Below are 17,378 nucleotides of genomic sequence, written 5' to 3'. Positions count from 1 at the left end.
ATTTTGACGCTGCTAAGAATATTCTTTAGAACAAGATGAATGAATTCATATGAATATTAAAATCACTTTGTCTCTCTGTAAACCCTGAAAAAACTGCAAAATGTGACAGAGAAATACCACAAATATTAACAATGAAGAAAGTCTGATAAATTCTGTAGAAAAAAAAAACAGCTTAACTATAACAAATCGTTATGATGAAGTAATTAAGACTTTAAACACCGCCCTAAATGCCTTGAAGATGATTAATTCACTTAAAGGTGGAATTCACCCTAATATATCTATCAACCTTTCATGATCGCTTCTTTTTTCGAGATTTGAATGCTCTATTTCTTCAATGGCTCACATGCCGAACTACAAATTCTAAGGAAGAACTTGGGATTAACACCTTCAACGCCTGTTCACATAATTTATGCCTTAGCAATCGTTCTGCCTCCGGAACTGAGGTCGCAGTATCTATCTGCGAAAGAGCTGTTAAAACTCAAAATGTTTCACTGAAACGCATATGAAAAAAAATTTTACCCAATTAATAAAACATGTCTTGGCTTGGTATACAACAAAATCAAGCACATCTTCGACAACACCAAAATCTGCCCTTCTGAAATTTTATTTCGCGACAAAAACTGTAGATTTTGTCGATGCAATCGTTGCAATAAGCATTTTGAATACACCCGAATTTGAATATTTTCTGAACAATTTTTTATTATTGAAAAGAAGACACACACATAAGCAAATGAAGTTGACATATTAAGCCAGAAAAATAAAAAAAAAAATTAAATCATATGGTAGTTTTGCCCTACCTTGAATTTATTGTACCACGGGTACTACGGGTATCAATCCAACAGCTCTTGTTTAATAAATAAATAAATAAAAAAGAGTATCATTGGCCCAATTCACACGAGAGCAATTGTTCTGGTCTAACAAAGCAGCTTGTGGGCATTTTGGGTGAGGAGAGTCGTTTTTGGTTGGACTAAAATTTCATCCAGCTTCAAACCCGCATTAGCAGAACAAAACTAATACATGGACACTCATAAAACAAAATAAATAAAAAAAAAAATACTAACACACACAAAGCTGTGTATACGTATTCAATTTAAGACAGTTTCAGTTTTGGAAAGAAAAATTTTGTTTGGACTAAAAATTACTCTCGTGTGAATTGGGCCATTCACAAGAATACATGCCAAGTATACTTGATTTGTATTAAACAAAATCCCTCCGATTTTAATAATATACAAAAAAGAAATCTAATTTAAAGATGTTTTAAATATTCATTCATTTGAGTAAAAACATTGTCATTCTATTTGTCAGTAAGCATACAACCTTATAGACCTCATACAACGAAACCTCTCGATATTCGATATTTTTGGAATTTAAACCACATTTTTAAAGGGAATTGTTTAAATTTTTGGTTAAGAGATTTCATAATGGGTTCTACTTCTTGTGCCTGTTTTATTGTACCATGAGTATACAATACTGGCAACTCTGTTAATCAATATTTGACACAACCGCGTAAACAGTTTAAAGATAGCTGTTTTCAATAAACCAAAAAAAGAACTGAAAAGCTGCAAAGTAACATTCTTTGTTAATATTTGCAAATTACAATGAGTTTCTGTATAAAAGAATTGAATGGTGACTTGTTTTCCGTTGAGGAGGATTACTCTATGGCGCACTGTGTTGCTGCAGATCTTAGAATGGGCAAAGGCATTGCTATAAAATTTCGGTGAGTTTTCTTTATGTGAATTATATTTGAAATTATGTTATAATTTATATTAGGCGAGTTTTCTTGCGGTAAATCCCTTTTTGTTGGAATGGAGATGGGGAAAATTAGGCTTAACTCTAGTTTAGTAAAAACTCTTCAATTTTTTCCAGTGGTAGATATTTTTATCCTGATCCCAGGAAACTATATTTTTCTTGGAGGACGGACCCGGGACCCCAGATTTTGGCATAAGTTGAGTTTAGGGGCTGTGCTCGGATTGACTTGAAATTTATACTACAGGTAGGTATTTTTAAACTGATTACGGCAATATAAATTTTTTGTGGGGGAAATAACCGGTTACCCGGTTATTGGACCCGAAAGTTCAGATACAATGTTCGGTTTTTATCCGGTTCCACTGAACCGATACAAACAAAATGGGTATCATTGGAAAGCTTATGAAAATACCTATCCAACAAGTGGTCACATGAACCGGTTACAAGAACCGGTTCCAGAGTAATGCAAGAAAATTGATATTTTTTACCAGTACTTTTTGAAAAACCCATAAAAACTCGAAAATTGACCCATTATAGGGTCTTAAAATCTATACACAATATTATAGCTAACACTATTGCCTTTCCAAAATGGTGTCATATGTGTTGATATCTTTTGTAATTCCGAAGATATTGGCTTTTAAAGTTGTTACTTATGAAAGTAGTATGAGTGAAGCCAAGTTTTATGTCGGGTTTAACGTTCTTGTTAATCTGCTTTGTTTTTAATTTGGTGTTGTTAGAATATTATGGATCGCGTAGTCGGTGTTGGACATATCCCAGAGGAGAAAATCTTAAGCCCCGGCCGAAGGCCGGCTACTTACAAAAATTACAATTTTTAGAAAAACTATGGATCGCGTAGCCGGTGTTGGACATACCCCAGAGGAGAAAATCTTAAGCCCCGGCCGAAGGCCGGCTACTTTCGAAAACTACAGTTTTTAGGAAACTATTGATCGCGTAGCCGGTGTTGGACATACCCCAGAGGAGAAAATCTTAAGCCCCGGCCGAAGGCCGGCTACTTACAAAAATTACAATTTTTAGAAAAATTAGCGATCGCGTAGCCGGTGTTGGACATACCCCAGAGGAGAAAATCTCAAGCCCCGGCCGAAGGCCGGCTACCTACGAAGATTACGATGTTTAGAAAAACTAGCGATCGCGTAGCCGGTGTAGGACATACCCCAGAGGAGAAAATCTCAAGCCCCGGCCGAAGGCCGGCTACCTACAAAGATTACGATGTTAAGAAAAACTAGCGATCGCGTAGCCGGTGTTGGACATACCCCAGAGAAGAAAATCTCAAACCCCGGCCGAAGGCCGGCTGTTTAAAAATGCTATAGAGGTTAGATACATTTGACTGGAGAAAAAATTGCAAATTAATGACTTCTATCACTAATATCTTCGGAACTACAAAAGATATCAACATGTATGATACCATTTTGGAAAGGCAATATTGTTGGCTATAATACGGTATGTAGATTTTAATACCTTATAATGGGTCCATTTTTGAGTTTTTATGGGTTTTTCAAAAAGTACTGGTAAAAAATATCAATTTTCTTGCATTACTCTGGAACCGGTTCTTGTAACCGGTTCATGTGACCACTTGTTGGATAGGTATTTTCATAAGCTTTCCAATGATACCCATTTTGTTTGTATCGGTTCAGTGGAACCGGATAAAAACCGAACATTGTATCTGAACTTTCGGGTCCAATAACCGGGTAACCGGTTATTTCCCCCACAAAAAATTTATATTGCCGTAATCAGTTTAAAAATACCTACCTGTGGTAAAAATTTCAAAATGATCAGAGCACAGCCCCTAAACTCAACTTGCTCCCAGATTTTTGATCCGAAAGTCAGGGTTCAAGACCCCGACTAGACCGATTGCCTGATATAAACAATATAGGTATTGTTGTAAAGCTTATGGCTATTTACAAAAAGTGTCAAATTTAGAAACCTTTTGTTCGCGTTAGCCGGTGTAGGACATACCCAGAGCAGAAAATCCCAAGTCCCGAAGGCCGGCTATTTAGAAAAAATACCAAATTTAGAAAACTTTTGTAATTCCAATGACTGCTACGCGAAATAAACCCTTTTTCATTGGAAACATAATTTTAATGAACTGCTTTGAATCGTGTTATGCGGATGGAAAGACCCATATTTCTGGACCCCAAAAAGGTATTAGCACAAATTATAGCATTTTGAAAAGGTAAGAGTGTCAGCTATAATTTGGCATGAATTTTGTTGTCCCCCATAAAGGACCCTTTTTTCACTTTTTGGGGGTTTTATAAAAATCCGGGACCAAAAAATCGATATTTTGACTATAACTTCCGAACCATGACCACTTACTCCATCATGTGACCACTTGTTGGATAAATATTTTCATAAGCTATTGTCTACATCGGGTAAGTGGGTCCGGGTCCAGACCTTCGACCCGGGGCTTGAGATTTTCTCCTCTAGGGTATGTCCAACACCGACTACACGATCCATAGTTTTTGTAAATATAAATTTTGTAAGTAGACGGAACTAAAAAGCTATAAAGGTAAGATACACATTTGTGGAGGAAATCTCAATGTCATGATTTGCAACACTAATATCTTCGAAACTACAAGAGTATGCAGTAAATTGGTATGCAGTTTTTAATACACCATATAGTGACCACACCCAATTTTGATGCGATTTATTTTTTTTTCAGTCGAATTTGCTTAGCATCGTTGTTCATTCAATCAAGTTGATGCAGTTTATATTTACTTTTATAATATTTGAGATGGGAGAATATTGTCATAGTGCAACCGAAAGTGTTGCAAGAAACTGTGAAAATAAATAAAAAGGCCGAAGTTTCGTGTGAAAAATCTTGACAAATATTGTAAAATAAAAAAAAAATTATTTAAATATATATTAAAAATATTTAAATAATATGTTTCTTTATTAAAAATGTTTGTTAAACTAAACCCAAATAAATTTAAAAATTGTCTGTTTATTAAAAGTAATTTGTACCAGCTCCTTTATTGGGATTGTTTTTAGTTATGAAATGCTTAGTAAAATTACAATCATGATTTCGCTCAGATATTTTGCATTTTAATCAAATCAGTTAACTAGGATGAATCAAACCGATCATACTCTTCATATATGAACGCCCGTTATGAACAATTCATCATTAGTTCGTATGTCACTCATGTGAGCTGTTTGATTGTTAACACAAAGCCTCAATCAATTCATTTTTGCCAACAATTTTTTCGTTTCGTTTAACCCTTTAACGCCGGCTCCCTTATTTGTGGGACAAAATGTTGAAACTTAGTGGAGGATGCCATAATGTCACTCATATTCCGCGCACAAAAATGCAGCCCCCTATCTGTACCCCTTGCTCGTGCAGGGGGTGGTGCGTTTTCGCACTCGTCGGCGTTACTGAGTACAATTTTAGCACTAGAATATGGAACTAAGTTGGAATACATGAATTAAGTTTAAAATTAGACGATAATATTAAAAAATAGTGAAGTAATACATGTTCCAAAGGTTGCACGTTATCATACCCTCCACCTTGGAAAGGAGGGTATATTAATTTTGTCATTTCGTTTGTAACATCCCTAAATATTCATTGAAGACCCCATAAAGTATATATATTCATAATTAGCACAAAATTCTGAGTCGAATTAACGATGTCCGTCCGTCTGTCTATCTGTAAGATAGTTGTCTTTATAAGTACACAATATCATATATCGGCACTTTCCGATATTCGGTATTTTTATTTTTTTTGAAAATTTCCTAATTCGTTTCGTATGGTGGAGGGTATTCAAAGTTCGGTCCGGCCGAACTAACTCCTTTTTATTTTTTCTAATTATGAATATTGGAGAAAATTTTTTCGAGAATATAGCAACGCTAATGGTATTTGATGTGCCTTTTGCACCCTATTTATTTATTATTATACTATACTTTTTATAGTAGTTAAATAGCTTAATTTAACAAATTTACAATATAAGGATTCGAATATACGTGCTGGATGTTGATAAGTCTTAACAACATATAAGATCAAAAACATGATACTAAACGACCAATTTTATTTATGTCTCTTTTTCGCTTTTCTGCAACGTCAGTCTTATAACTAAGAGGGTAATGTCATTTGATACAAATAAAATATTTTACCTCATAAAAAGAGAAAGAATCATCCAATTGAAAATCTATGGAAATTATAATTAACGGATCAGATTTGAATATAGCTCCCATACGTAGTGTTTCATAAGTAGTGCACAACACAATACAATACAAATGCGTAATATCCGTCGAATCAAATCAATTTAGGTGCACGCAGTCAAGTTCAGTGTAGAAGTATATCTGGCAATCGGTTCAGATTTCGATGCTCCCATATATATTTTCGTCCGATTTAAATTTTATTGTGCGCCACATGTTTAATATGTATCCAATATGGATGGATTTCGACACATCCGAGTGAATTCAACCCTGAAGCAAGTACTTCTAATTTGGTGAAAATCGGTAAAGATATATATGATTCATCCGATTTGGGTTTTAAGTCCCTCACATTCGTAATCTGCACAAATATAATTCAAAAACATTTCATCGAGATCGACATTTCATCATCGGTTCAAATATCATCGAGATCGGTTCAGATTTGAATATAGATTCCATATATATCTTCATACAATTTCATAATTATTACAATTTTTCATAATTTCATAATTATTACAATTTCATAATTATTACATTACATACATATATATATATATATATATATATATATATATATATATATATATATATATATATATATATATATATAACCTCCTTACATAAGCGAAATGATGCATTAAAGAGATCGTGACAGAGAACAGACGGTGTGACAGCTATTTTGATTGGGAGCGCTTCATTAGCGTTCGTACATATGGTTAACCGAAAATACTTTTCTTAGTAATAACGCGCCGACGTATATATGCAAAGACGTTTATATGTACAACTTTGAAAATTTTATGAGTTAAATATAGGGCAAAGGGCTACCGATCCATACAAATACATATTTAAAATATATTATTTTCTATACGTTTTCTTTGTATAATAGGGGTTTTTTTGCATGTGGGAAAACCTGCACTTGGCGATGCGTTTATCATCATGTAGGTGACGTCTGATGAAAAAACACCCAAAGTCAAATAAATATACCCATCCATCTACTATCTTTACCACGAAACAGAAAAGCGATATCAAATATGTTTCTATGCATGCATGCTAAAAACACCTCTATTTTTGGTGCGTTTTCGCACCCGTCGGCGTTAATGGGTTAAGCAAGTCTCATAAACATATTACATTTGACCGACTAAGTGCGGTCAAGCCTACTGAATCATACTCATTGCAGCAAATTGATCGGGTGGTACTGTTATGTGACGGGTTTACAAAATGTGGATGGGGTACTCCAGCTCCAACGTTTTATGTTGTGTTGCAATGTCATTATTTATAATTAGATATAACTAGGGGGGTCACTTCAATAATTTTTGTATATATTCTTCCCTAGAGAGGTTTGAATCTGTTATGAGGGATGCTCTAATCGTGAAAAAATTGCAATTGGTGTTGAATCGTGTTAGCGGATGCACATACTTCACAAGTAATACAATTGTTGTTGTTGTAGCAGTGTTAACATGCTCCGTTGTTTATATTCTGATTAATCTCGCTCTTCCTCAATGTACAGGTTTAGGAATTCTGCTACCTTTATGTGCTGTAGGTTTGGCTGGACAATTAGAAACTTGCAGCGTATTGTGCGGGTCTGTATCGCAAGCTGGGCAGGTGTTCCCAATACGAATTGAGACGGCTGCACGGACTCCGAGGATGGTATTCAAATCGTAATTATTAACTACCTCTGCGACTGCATCAGTATGAATTCTATTCAGACCCGCTTGATAGGCTTCATGATCTAGGGGCTCTCTCTTATATCTCTGGACCTCTCCCTCTAGATTATGCAGGTCCTTCCTGACACGCCTGGGTGGGGGAGTTCTGTCCACCATATGGTGGTTAGGATGACTTCCACGATAACACCCAAGCAGGTACTGCAACGAAAGCATATGATTATGTTGACGTAAGGGTCTCCTCATGTAAATGGTCCACAGGAGTCAGGAGGAGACACCCTGTTGCGGCATTCTGGCATGATACTTTTCCACTGCGTTGCACACGTATTCGCCGACTACACTGGAGCCGCATAGCAAACCACAGGTTTCCTTATCCGTACCCCAAGTGCTGCCGGCTAGCGCCTTGAGGACCTTGTTCCTACTTTTTATTTTATCGCAGATAGCTGTGGCTTTCGTGGAAGACTTGAACATGCTATCGAATGTGACCCTTAGGATTTTGGGGTAGTTGGTGGTCGGAACTATGTGCCCCCGACCTGCACATTCAGCTGTGGTGTCATCTCCGCAGTTCATGCGGTAAATAGTGTGGGCCTCGATTTAATGGCCGATATTTTCATAGAAGTCGGCAAGCTCCGCGAGATAATTACTCACCCTGAAACATATGTCATCAACTACAAGACCCGACGCCATGATCGTACAATCATCCGCAAATGTTACGATCACGATGCCGTCTGGAGGGCGCGGAATGACGAAAAGGTAGAGTTTAAACAGTTCCGGAGATATCACCCCACCTTGGGGAACTCCCTATTTCACTTTACGGGGCTTGGACTTCTTATTTCGGAATTCCACGTACGACTGGCGTCCACACATATAGTTGAATATCCAACGTTTCAAACTTGGCCGGAGGGTAGTATTCTCAACGTCCTCGAACAGCGTGGCATGGTTGACCGTATCAAAGGCCTTTGATAGATCGAGAGCCACCACTACTGTTTTTTGGCACGGCCTGTTCTGGTTAAGTCCTCGACTGATATGTGTGGATATGGCGTGCAATGCTGTTGGGGTGCTATGTAGTGGACGGAAACCGTGTTAATGGTTAGCAACTGAATAGCTTCATCTGTTACTGGGGAGGAGTAAAGCCTCGAGAGTCTGCTACTGGCGACAAAAGCGAAATTGGCCTGTATGATTCGCCTTTACTGGTATCTTTGCCCATTTTCCAGGCTTCGGGAACTATGTGGGTGGCTATCGACAAGTTAAAGACTTTGGTTAGATACTCAACTCCCGGTGTATCCAGTTGCTTCAAAATTACCATTGATATTCCGTCCGGGCCCAACGCTTTAGATGACTCAGCGTTTCGGATGACATTCGCAACATCACCCATCGTTAACTGTTGAGGTACATCCTCGGCGGGAAGAGCTCTTATACGACGTAGTACTCTTCGCCTCTCCCTATCACTCTCGGCGGTTAAAATGGCCAGCGCAACTCTTCGGATCAGTTACCGTTACGTCGTTAAATGTCCTATCATCCTTTTTCCCAGGGCTCGAGAGTGAATTTACCGTTACTCAAATCGGTTCCAGTGTTGCAACACTTCACTTTTTCCGCTTATGCTCCTGTGCCAACCTATTGACTTCCACTGTCAGTTCACTGACTCTGGGATCAGAGGGGTTGGTACGCCGGAGCTTATCACACTCATTCGCTAGTCCCGCTGCCTCTGCTGGGAAATTTGGTCCTACTTCGGGCACTCGATCAGCAGGTATATAGCGAGCGGCTGCGGCTTTGATGATGTCCCGGAAAATCCTTTCTGCTACCCGAACATCAGAAGGGTTGGGCAGTTCTCTGAAGCGAAGGTTGGTGGTCTCTCTGAACTCAGGCCAATGGGCTTTCCCATGGTTAAGGAAAGTGCGGCGTTCAAATGTTATGAAATCGGGCGATCTGCTGATGGAGATGATTATCGGGTGATGGTCTGAGCCAAGAGAAATTACGGGTTGCCAAGTCACGTCATTTATCATACCGGGTGACACAATGGTTAAATCTGGCGAACTGTGACACTCTCCTCTTATTCGGGTGGGGCATCCTCGTTTACCGAGCAAAATGTGGAGCAGTCAATCTGCTCTGCCAACACTGATCCCCTCTGGTCATTACCTAGGACGGAATGGCACAACTCATGGTGGGCATTAAAATCCCTTAGTACCAGGCGGTTATTGCCTTCCAAAAGATGGCTTATATTGGGCAAGTAACGCGTTTCACAGCTATTAACCGGCGGGATATACACATGAGGCACCTCTACCTCGGCAGTTTCCCACTTGACTACTACCCATGTATGGGTCACTAGAGACTAGCTTAAGCAAGATAGGTCTGTATTGAACAGAAGGAACGATAATCCCCCAACTCCACTTCTGGTGCGATCTTTCCTCAATACGTTGTAACTATTGCAACGTTGTAACCTATAATTTTCATTGAGCTTGGTTTCCTGCACTGCTGCGATCTTAATGTTCCTCCGATTCATAAAATCCACTATCTAATCAATTATACCTCGAAGTCCATTGCAATTGAATTGCAAAATAATGCACTGTCCGGAATTTGAACAGCAACAGCAGCGTTAGGTGCTGCGGTAAAGGTTGCATTTCTGGAGACTCCATACTCGCACCGAGACTGATCTATGGTGGAAGGTGTTTTGGCAAACCGTACAGAACTGGGTTGACAGCCGCTGGCCGAAACTGGAGAGTTGTGTTTTCGGGTCAATCCGGTGTCGTAGAATCCGCTACCGAGGGATTGAATTTTTTTTTAAAACAATTGTTGGAATTTTTTTGTGGCAATTTGTTTGTGACAATTATAGAACATCGCACATGTCACAACCTAGTATTATCACTATTACACCAACCTTAAACTTGGTTATTTTGTGGCACCTTGTGACTTCATTCTATTAACAATGTCTTTTGAACGTATAAATCAGTTTACAATGTTTAGATAGAAAGGAAGGTGTTAGGTAAGCCCGCTTGTTAAAGTGATCTGTTAACAAGTAAAGAATTTATAAACCATGCTAGTTTTATTTGAAATTGCAAACAATACAATTTTCGAAGCCTATAGGGCCATTTACTAATCCCTTTGAAACGTCAATATTGAATAGTACGTTACTTTTACCCCCACAAATATTTCCAGTTCCGCTGGTAAACCCTCAGTTTTGTTGAAATCAGCTGGAATTATAGTAGCTATACCCACATTGTCTGCATTTCGTGTGGAGTGTACCAGCTCATCCTGCGCTTTTATTTTGTAAATGCGAGCACCATTATTTCTGTACAAATTTAATACAGCAGAGTTGTGGTCGTTAATTTGTCTATTGCAAACTTATCACTCGTGTCTTGAAGAAGTATTCCCATTAAGATACTAAAATGTTGGGTTGTTAGCTCACCGACTCTCAAAGCATTTAAAATATCAATAAAAGTCTGGTCACCTTGCTGACGCACATTTTCAGTTAATTTGGACAGCGAGAATAAACGACAAAGATTTGTAGCTGGTTGGAGATGTTCTGGCTGTTGGAAACAGGTGTTTCTGATCGTTTTATAGGAGGCAGTTGTAAAAGATCACCGAAAATTAATACGTTCACTCCTCCAAAAAACTCATTTTCACAGTTCTTAATTTGCCTTAATCGATTCTTATTTTGCCAATCAAAAATTCTGTCTGATGCCATTGTTGCCTCATTATTCGCAAATAGTTTCAGGACACTGTTGACATACCTGTTATACTTTCGCTTTTTCAAGCCTTAGTTGCAGTTTCTGTGGTAGGTTGTTGTTGTTGTTGTAGCAGCTCATACATCTGTGTTCGTTTGGTTTCCATTTTCTGACTCAGTTCAATCGGGTTCTGCCTCTAAGTCCAGTCTCAAAAAGGATGCAACCTGTATGGGTTGTGTCCATAACGAGACTGGAGTTAGGTGAGTAGGCTTGGCTGGGCAGCGAAATAAGTGCAGCGTGTCATGTGGGCCTGTGCCACATGCTGGGCAGATGTTCTGCACGTCGCCGTTGATCCGGGCCCAGCAGGAATTTAGGCGGCTGCACCATCCGGATCGTAATTGAGCCAAGACTACTCGGGTTTGTCGGGGCAGCTCTCGTTCTTCAGCTGCGACGGGAGGGGGATGGTCTCCTAGCACAGTATTCACTCTATATCCTTCAATGGCTTCTGAGACCGCATTAGAGTGAATACTATTCAGTCCCGCTTGATAGGCCTGTTGATCTAGAGGCTCTCTCTTATACCTCTGTACCTCTCTCTCTAGATCATGAAGGTCTTTCCTAACGTGCCTGGGCGGAGGTTGCCTATCCACAAGATGGTGATTTGGATGGCTTTGTCTATAACACCCAAGCAGGTATTGCATTGACAGCATTTTGTTATGCTGTCGCACCGGTAAGACCTTCGCCTCCTCATGTAGGTGATCGACAGGTGTCATGAGAAGGCACCCTGTTGCGGTTCTAAGGGCGGCATTCTGGCAGGACTGAACATTTTTCCACTGCGTAGCACTGACGTTAGCGGACCACACTGGAGCCGCATAGTTTACCACAGACCGGCCTATCGCGTTGTAAGAGGTCAACAAGGTTTCATTATCAGCTCCCCAAGTACTGCCGGCCAGAGACTTGAGGACCTTGTTCCTACTTCTAATCTTGTCGCAGATAGCTGTGGTATGCGCGGACGACTTAAAGAGGCTATCGAATGTGACCCCTAATACCTTGGGGTTGTTGGTGGTCGGAATAATAGAACCATCGACCTGCACATTCAAGGATAGCCCCATCTCCGCAGTCCATGTGGTGAAAAGTGTGGCCGTCGACTTAGTGGCGGATATCTTCATATTCCTCCCAGTGAAAAAGGCGGTAAGATCAACAAGGTAAGTGTTCAACCGATCGCAAATGTCATCAATAATGGGTCCGGACGCCACGAGCGTACAATCATCTGCGTACGTTATAATCTCTATGCCGTCTGGAGGGCGTGGAATTTCAGAAAGGTAGAGGTTAAACAGTTCCGGAGATATCACCCCACCTTGGGGAACTCCCTGTTTAACTCTACGGATGCTCGACTTCTTGTTTCTGAATTCCACGTACGACTGGCGTCCACACATGTAGTTTACTATCCAACGTTTCAAACTTGGCCGGAGGGTGGTGCGTTCAATGTCCTCGAACAGTGTGGCATGATTGACTGTATCAAAGGCTTTTGATAAATCAAGTGCCACCATAACTGTTCTATCGCACGGCCTGCTCTGGTTGAGACCTCTACTGACATGTGTGGAAATGACGTGTAAAGCTGTTGTTGTGCTATGCCATTTCCGGAATCCGTGTTGATGATCGGCTACTGGGAAACACTCTCTTATGCTGGGGAGGAGTAAAGCCTCAAGCGTCTTTGCTACTGGTGACAAAAGTGATATCGGCCTGTATGAATCACTTTTGCTGGCATCCTTGCCTGGTTTCAGTAGCGGGACCACCCTGCCCATTTTCCAGGCATCGGGAACTACTAGGGTGGCTAACGACAGATTGAGAAGCTTTGTCAGATACTCAACTCCTGGTTCATCCAGTTGCTTCAACATCACCATTGAGATTCCGTCAGGACCAAGCGCTTTGGATGACTTTGCGCTTCTGATGACCTGTGCAACATCTGCCAACGTAAATTGTGGTGGTACCTCCTCGGCTGGAAGGGATCGTACACGGCGTAGTATCCTTCTCTTCGCCCTGTCACTCTCGGGGTGCTCTACAAACTGCCGGTTAAAATAACACGCGCACCTCTTCGGATCTGTCACTTCTACGCCGTTAAATGAGACAGATGTCCGATCGTCCTTTTTTCCAGGGTTCGAAAGCGACTTAACCGTTGCCCACAATTTACTCGTTCCGGTACCGATGTTGCAATGCTTCAGATGTTCTAACCACTTTTTCCGCTTATGCTCACCTACTAACCTGTTTACCTCCAGAGTAAGTTCCCTGACTCTGGGGTTATTAGGGTTAGTACGGCGAAGCTCATCTCGCTCGTTTGCTAATCCCGCTGCCTCTGCTGGGAAATTTGGTCTTATTTCAGGTATTCGACCAGCAGGTATATAGCGAGCGGCTGCAGCTTTGATGATGTCCCGGAAATACCTATCTGCTACCTGAACATCAGATGGGTTGGGCAGTTCTCTGAAGCGGCGATTGGTATACTCTCTGAATTCTTGCCAATTAGCTTTACCGTGGTTAAGGAAAGTGCGGCGTTCAGAGTCGATGAAGTCGGGTGGTCTATTGATGGCGATAATAATGGGGAGGTGGTCTGAGCCTAGTGAAATGACTGATTGCTATGTTACGTCATTCGTCAGACCTGGGGACACGATGGATATGTCCGGAGAACTGTGGCAGTCTCCCCTTATTCTGGTGGGCGGGTCCTCATTCACTGTGCAAAACGTGGAGCTATCGATTTGCTCAGCCAGCGCCATGCCTCTCTGGTCATTACCTAGGACGGAATGCCATAATTCATGATGGGCATTGAAATCCTCTAGCACCAGACGGTTATTGCCTACCAGTAGTGAACTGATATTAGGCATATAACGTGGGGCACAGCTATTTAACGGCGGAATGTACACGTTGAGCACCTCTACCTTGGCGGTTCCACACTTGACCGCTACCCCCATACATTCCATGTACGGGTCACTAGAGTCAAGCTCAGGCGAGATAGGTCTGTACTGGACAGAGTGGTGCAATAGGAACGCTAATCCTCCACCTCCACCTCTGGAGCGATCCTTCCTCAGTACGTTGTATCCATCACAACTTTGAAGCCTGCAGGTGGTACTCAGCTTCGTCTCCTGGATCGCTGCGACCTTGATGTTCTTCCGACTCATAAAGCTTACAATTTCGTTAATCTTACCTCTGGGACCATCACAATTAAATTGGAGAAATGATGCATTATCCGGAACCTAAACAGCAATGTGTGGCGTCAACTGCTGCGTAGGTTGCTGTTGAGGAGATTGCGGGGGAGTCTCATATTGCGACGACGATGAGGACGCTGAAGATGAAGACTCACTGGGGTCTACATTGACGCAGCAGGAAGCAATGTAGTCCCTATCGCTATACTCCTGTATCCGGTTTAGGCCGGAACAATTCCGGAAATGCACCCACTCCATGCATCCGTTGCATCTCACCGAAACCGATCTGTGGTGGATGCGATTACGACAAATTTCTCGATCCCGGCTCGGACCAAGAGAATACGGAGCAAACATTCCGGGTAATGTTGCTCCCACATCAGAAAAATGGACGAACACGAACATGTATTTGCTGGGTTGGCGGCCCCTGGCCGGAGATATGTGCCTCCGAGTCAATCCGGTACATAGAACCGGCCGCCGTGGGATTGTCTGTGGTAGGTGGTGGATTTGGCTGAATTAATCAGATACTTAAATTACAGGTGCAATTTCTAAAGTTAAATCTTATTATTTTACGCCATTTAGTGGCTGCGCACATCTTAAATATTGAGGTGGGATTGATAAAAAATTGTTATCAGCCATTTGGTAGCGGCGGTCATCATAGATTTCAAATTTGCATATTAAATTGTATTATATTTGTTGAGACTTCATTTGATACCCATGTTGATGGAATTGATAAAACCTAAGTTGTCCGCCATTTTGTAGAGACCGCTATATTGGATTTTCATTTTATAGCAGAACACAATATCTGCTTGTTGAGTCCTTTCATTTGATACCCATATTGATGGGATTGATAAAACCCACGTTACCCGCCATTTTGTAGCGGCCGCCATCTTGGATTTATAATGATAATGAATAAACATAAATGTATTGTCACCAAAATCCAAAGTGTATACAAAATTTCAGATTAATCGATTGACAGGAAGAGGGTGAAATTTGAATTAATAAAACAAGTAAAAAAACATTTTAATACCCTCCAACTTAAAGTAAAGGAAACATTAGAACCCATTATGACCCACAAATACCAATTTTTAGACACATTCATGGGAAAATGTGACAAAAATCATAAAAATACCGAATAACGGGAGGTTCCGCTCTATAGGACTATACAAAAACGTGGACCTATTCATAAAATGTTTCGCCACCGGAGCTAGAACCCATTATGACCAACAAATATCAATTTTTAGACAAATCCGTGAAAAAATTTGGCAAAATCATCCAAATACAGAACATTGGGAGGTACCTTAAAAGGGGGCTATACCAAAGCCTGGACCTATACATACAATGTTTCGCCATACGAACTAGGACCCATTATGACCAACAAATTGCAATTTTCAGACAAATCCGTGAAAAATGTGGCAAAAACGATCAAAATACCGAATATCAGGAAATACCGTTATATTGGGACTATACTAAATCGTGGACCTATACATGCAATGTTTCGCCACCCGCGCTAGAACGCATTACGAACTACAAATACCAATTTTTATACAAATCCGTGAAAAAATGTGGCAATGTCGGGAGGTAAATAAACAAAAATTAAAACTTCATTGTCTGGGTAGCAACTTCTTGTCTGCCTTAAACAAATATTAGTAACAAACTATACGCCTTTTTAATTTATTTTACTCACAATTTAACCTGTTAAATATAAATAAATATGCACGAAAAATGTCATCAACTAATTGTTCAACATATCCTTTTTGTTTTTTAAAGGAATATTTTTGGAAACATTTCATTTTTACAACAACAAAATATAAAACCAGGAGGAGTGGCTGTTTTACCTCACAATTCCAGATATATTTACAATTTAGTAACAAAGGAAAAAAGCTGGGGAAAGCCGACATATCAATCACTACACAGTTCACTAGTATCTATGAGAAATTACATGGCAAGTAATAAAAGTAATAGTAACTTATTATTGAATTTAATTAAACAATAACTCTCTTAGGTGGAGCATAATGTATCTAATCTGGCAATGCCAAGGATTGGTTGCGGCCTAGATGGTTTGGTGTGGCACAAAGTAAAAGATTTGATAGAAGAAGTATTCTCAAAAGACCCCGTGAACATTGTAATTTACAACTATTCACCTGTGGCGAACTCTGGATAAATTTATTTATTCAACTTATGTTTCTACTAGAACGAAATTAACTTTCCGATGAAAAACGTTTTTTTATTCTAACAAAACCCAAAATTTGTTTTGTCCCAACTTTAGCTTTTGGTTACCAAATAATAAATAATTCTCTGGAATAATATCTATGATGGATTGTGAAAGGTAATCTCCTTACCAAAATTTTAGCGTAGCCCCAATAGGAATGAACATTCCAAGTTGAAGAATTTGAAATGTTTTTGCCACATAATTTTCTGTTTTCATTTCATTTATTTCATACAATTCAATATAAATAAGCCAACATGGCCAAAATCTTATATTAACATACAACAGTATAAAAACAGTCTATAACCAAATTAATCCTAAAAAAACTAAATAAATAACAAAAATTATCAACGAATAGTAAAAAATATACAAAAAAATAATATTAATAATAATAATAATTTAAATTTAGTAGCAATTAGACCCTCAGACAAAACTCCTCTACCAAGCTGAACAACAGTTTAGCAAGGTAGAGAGGAAAAAGGCAAGAGGCATCAATACACTTAAGCGCTAATCATCACTCGTTTCCAAACGAGCGAATGTAGCTACTACAAGTATAGCAAAAAAAATCTTTAAAAAAGAAAAAAAATCAATAAAGTTATGTACTACATGGAAAATAAACAACCATAAAAATGGCCCCCCAGCCAATAACTAAAAAGAAATAACAAAATATTACCCGCAACCAGAAACTCAATGAACAGACAAATATTCAAAACACCTCTTCTTGTACATATCAAAAGAACAGGTAAAA

At 39.7% G+C, this 17,378-nt stretch overlaps 1 protein-coding gene across 1 annotated transcript; it reads left to right on the top strand.

Moving 5' to 3' along the window:
- Positions 1-1,481: 1,481 nt before the first annotated feature.
- LOC101889615 (ADP-ribose glycohydrolase OARD1) lies at positions 1,482-16,730 on the top strand. The gene is made up of 3 exons (XM_005191757.4): positions 1,482-1,717; positions 16,192-16,366; positions 16,427-16,730. Exons 1-3 carry the CDS (start codon positions 1,599-1,601, stop codon positions 16,583-16,585), a joined length of 453 nt encoding a protein of 150 aa, XP_005191814.2. The 5' UTR covers positions 1,482-1,598; the 3' UTR covers positions 16,586-16,730.
- Positions 16,731-17,378: the final 648 nt, after the last annotated feature.

The sequence above is a fragment of the Musca domestica genome, unplaced genomic scaffold, assembly GCF_030504385.1.
Source record: "Musca domestica strain aabys unplaced genomic scaffold, Musca_domestica.polishedcontigs.V.1.1 5, whole genome shotgun sequence".
NCBI lineage: Eukaryota > Metazoa > Arthropoda > Insecta > Diptera > Muscidae > Musca > Musca domestica.
This window is presented reverse-complemented; position numbering and strand designations above follow the sequence as displayed.

What these genes read in the sequence shown, in the direction of transcription:
- LOC101889615 (XM_005191757.4), top strand. Translation starts at nt 1,599, where the DNA reads ATGAGTTTCTGTATAAAAGAATTGAATGGTGACTTGTTTTCCGTTGAG. An exon ending in GGCATTGCTATAAAATTTCG is followed by an intron (nt 1,718 to 16,191) that starts GTGAGTTTTCTT and finishes TGTTTTTTAAAG; the next exon opens with GAATATTTTTGGAAACATTT. An exon ending in TATCTATGAGAAATTACATG is followed by an intron (nt 16,367 to 16,426) that starts GCAAGTAATAAA and finishes TAACTCTCTTAG; the next exon opens with GTGGAGCATAATGTATCTAA.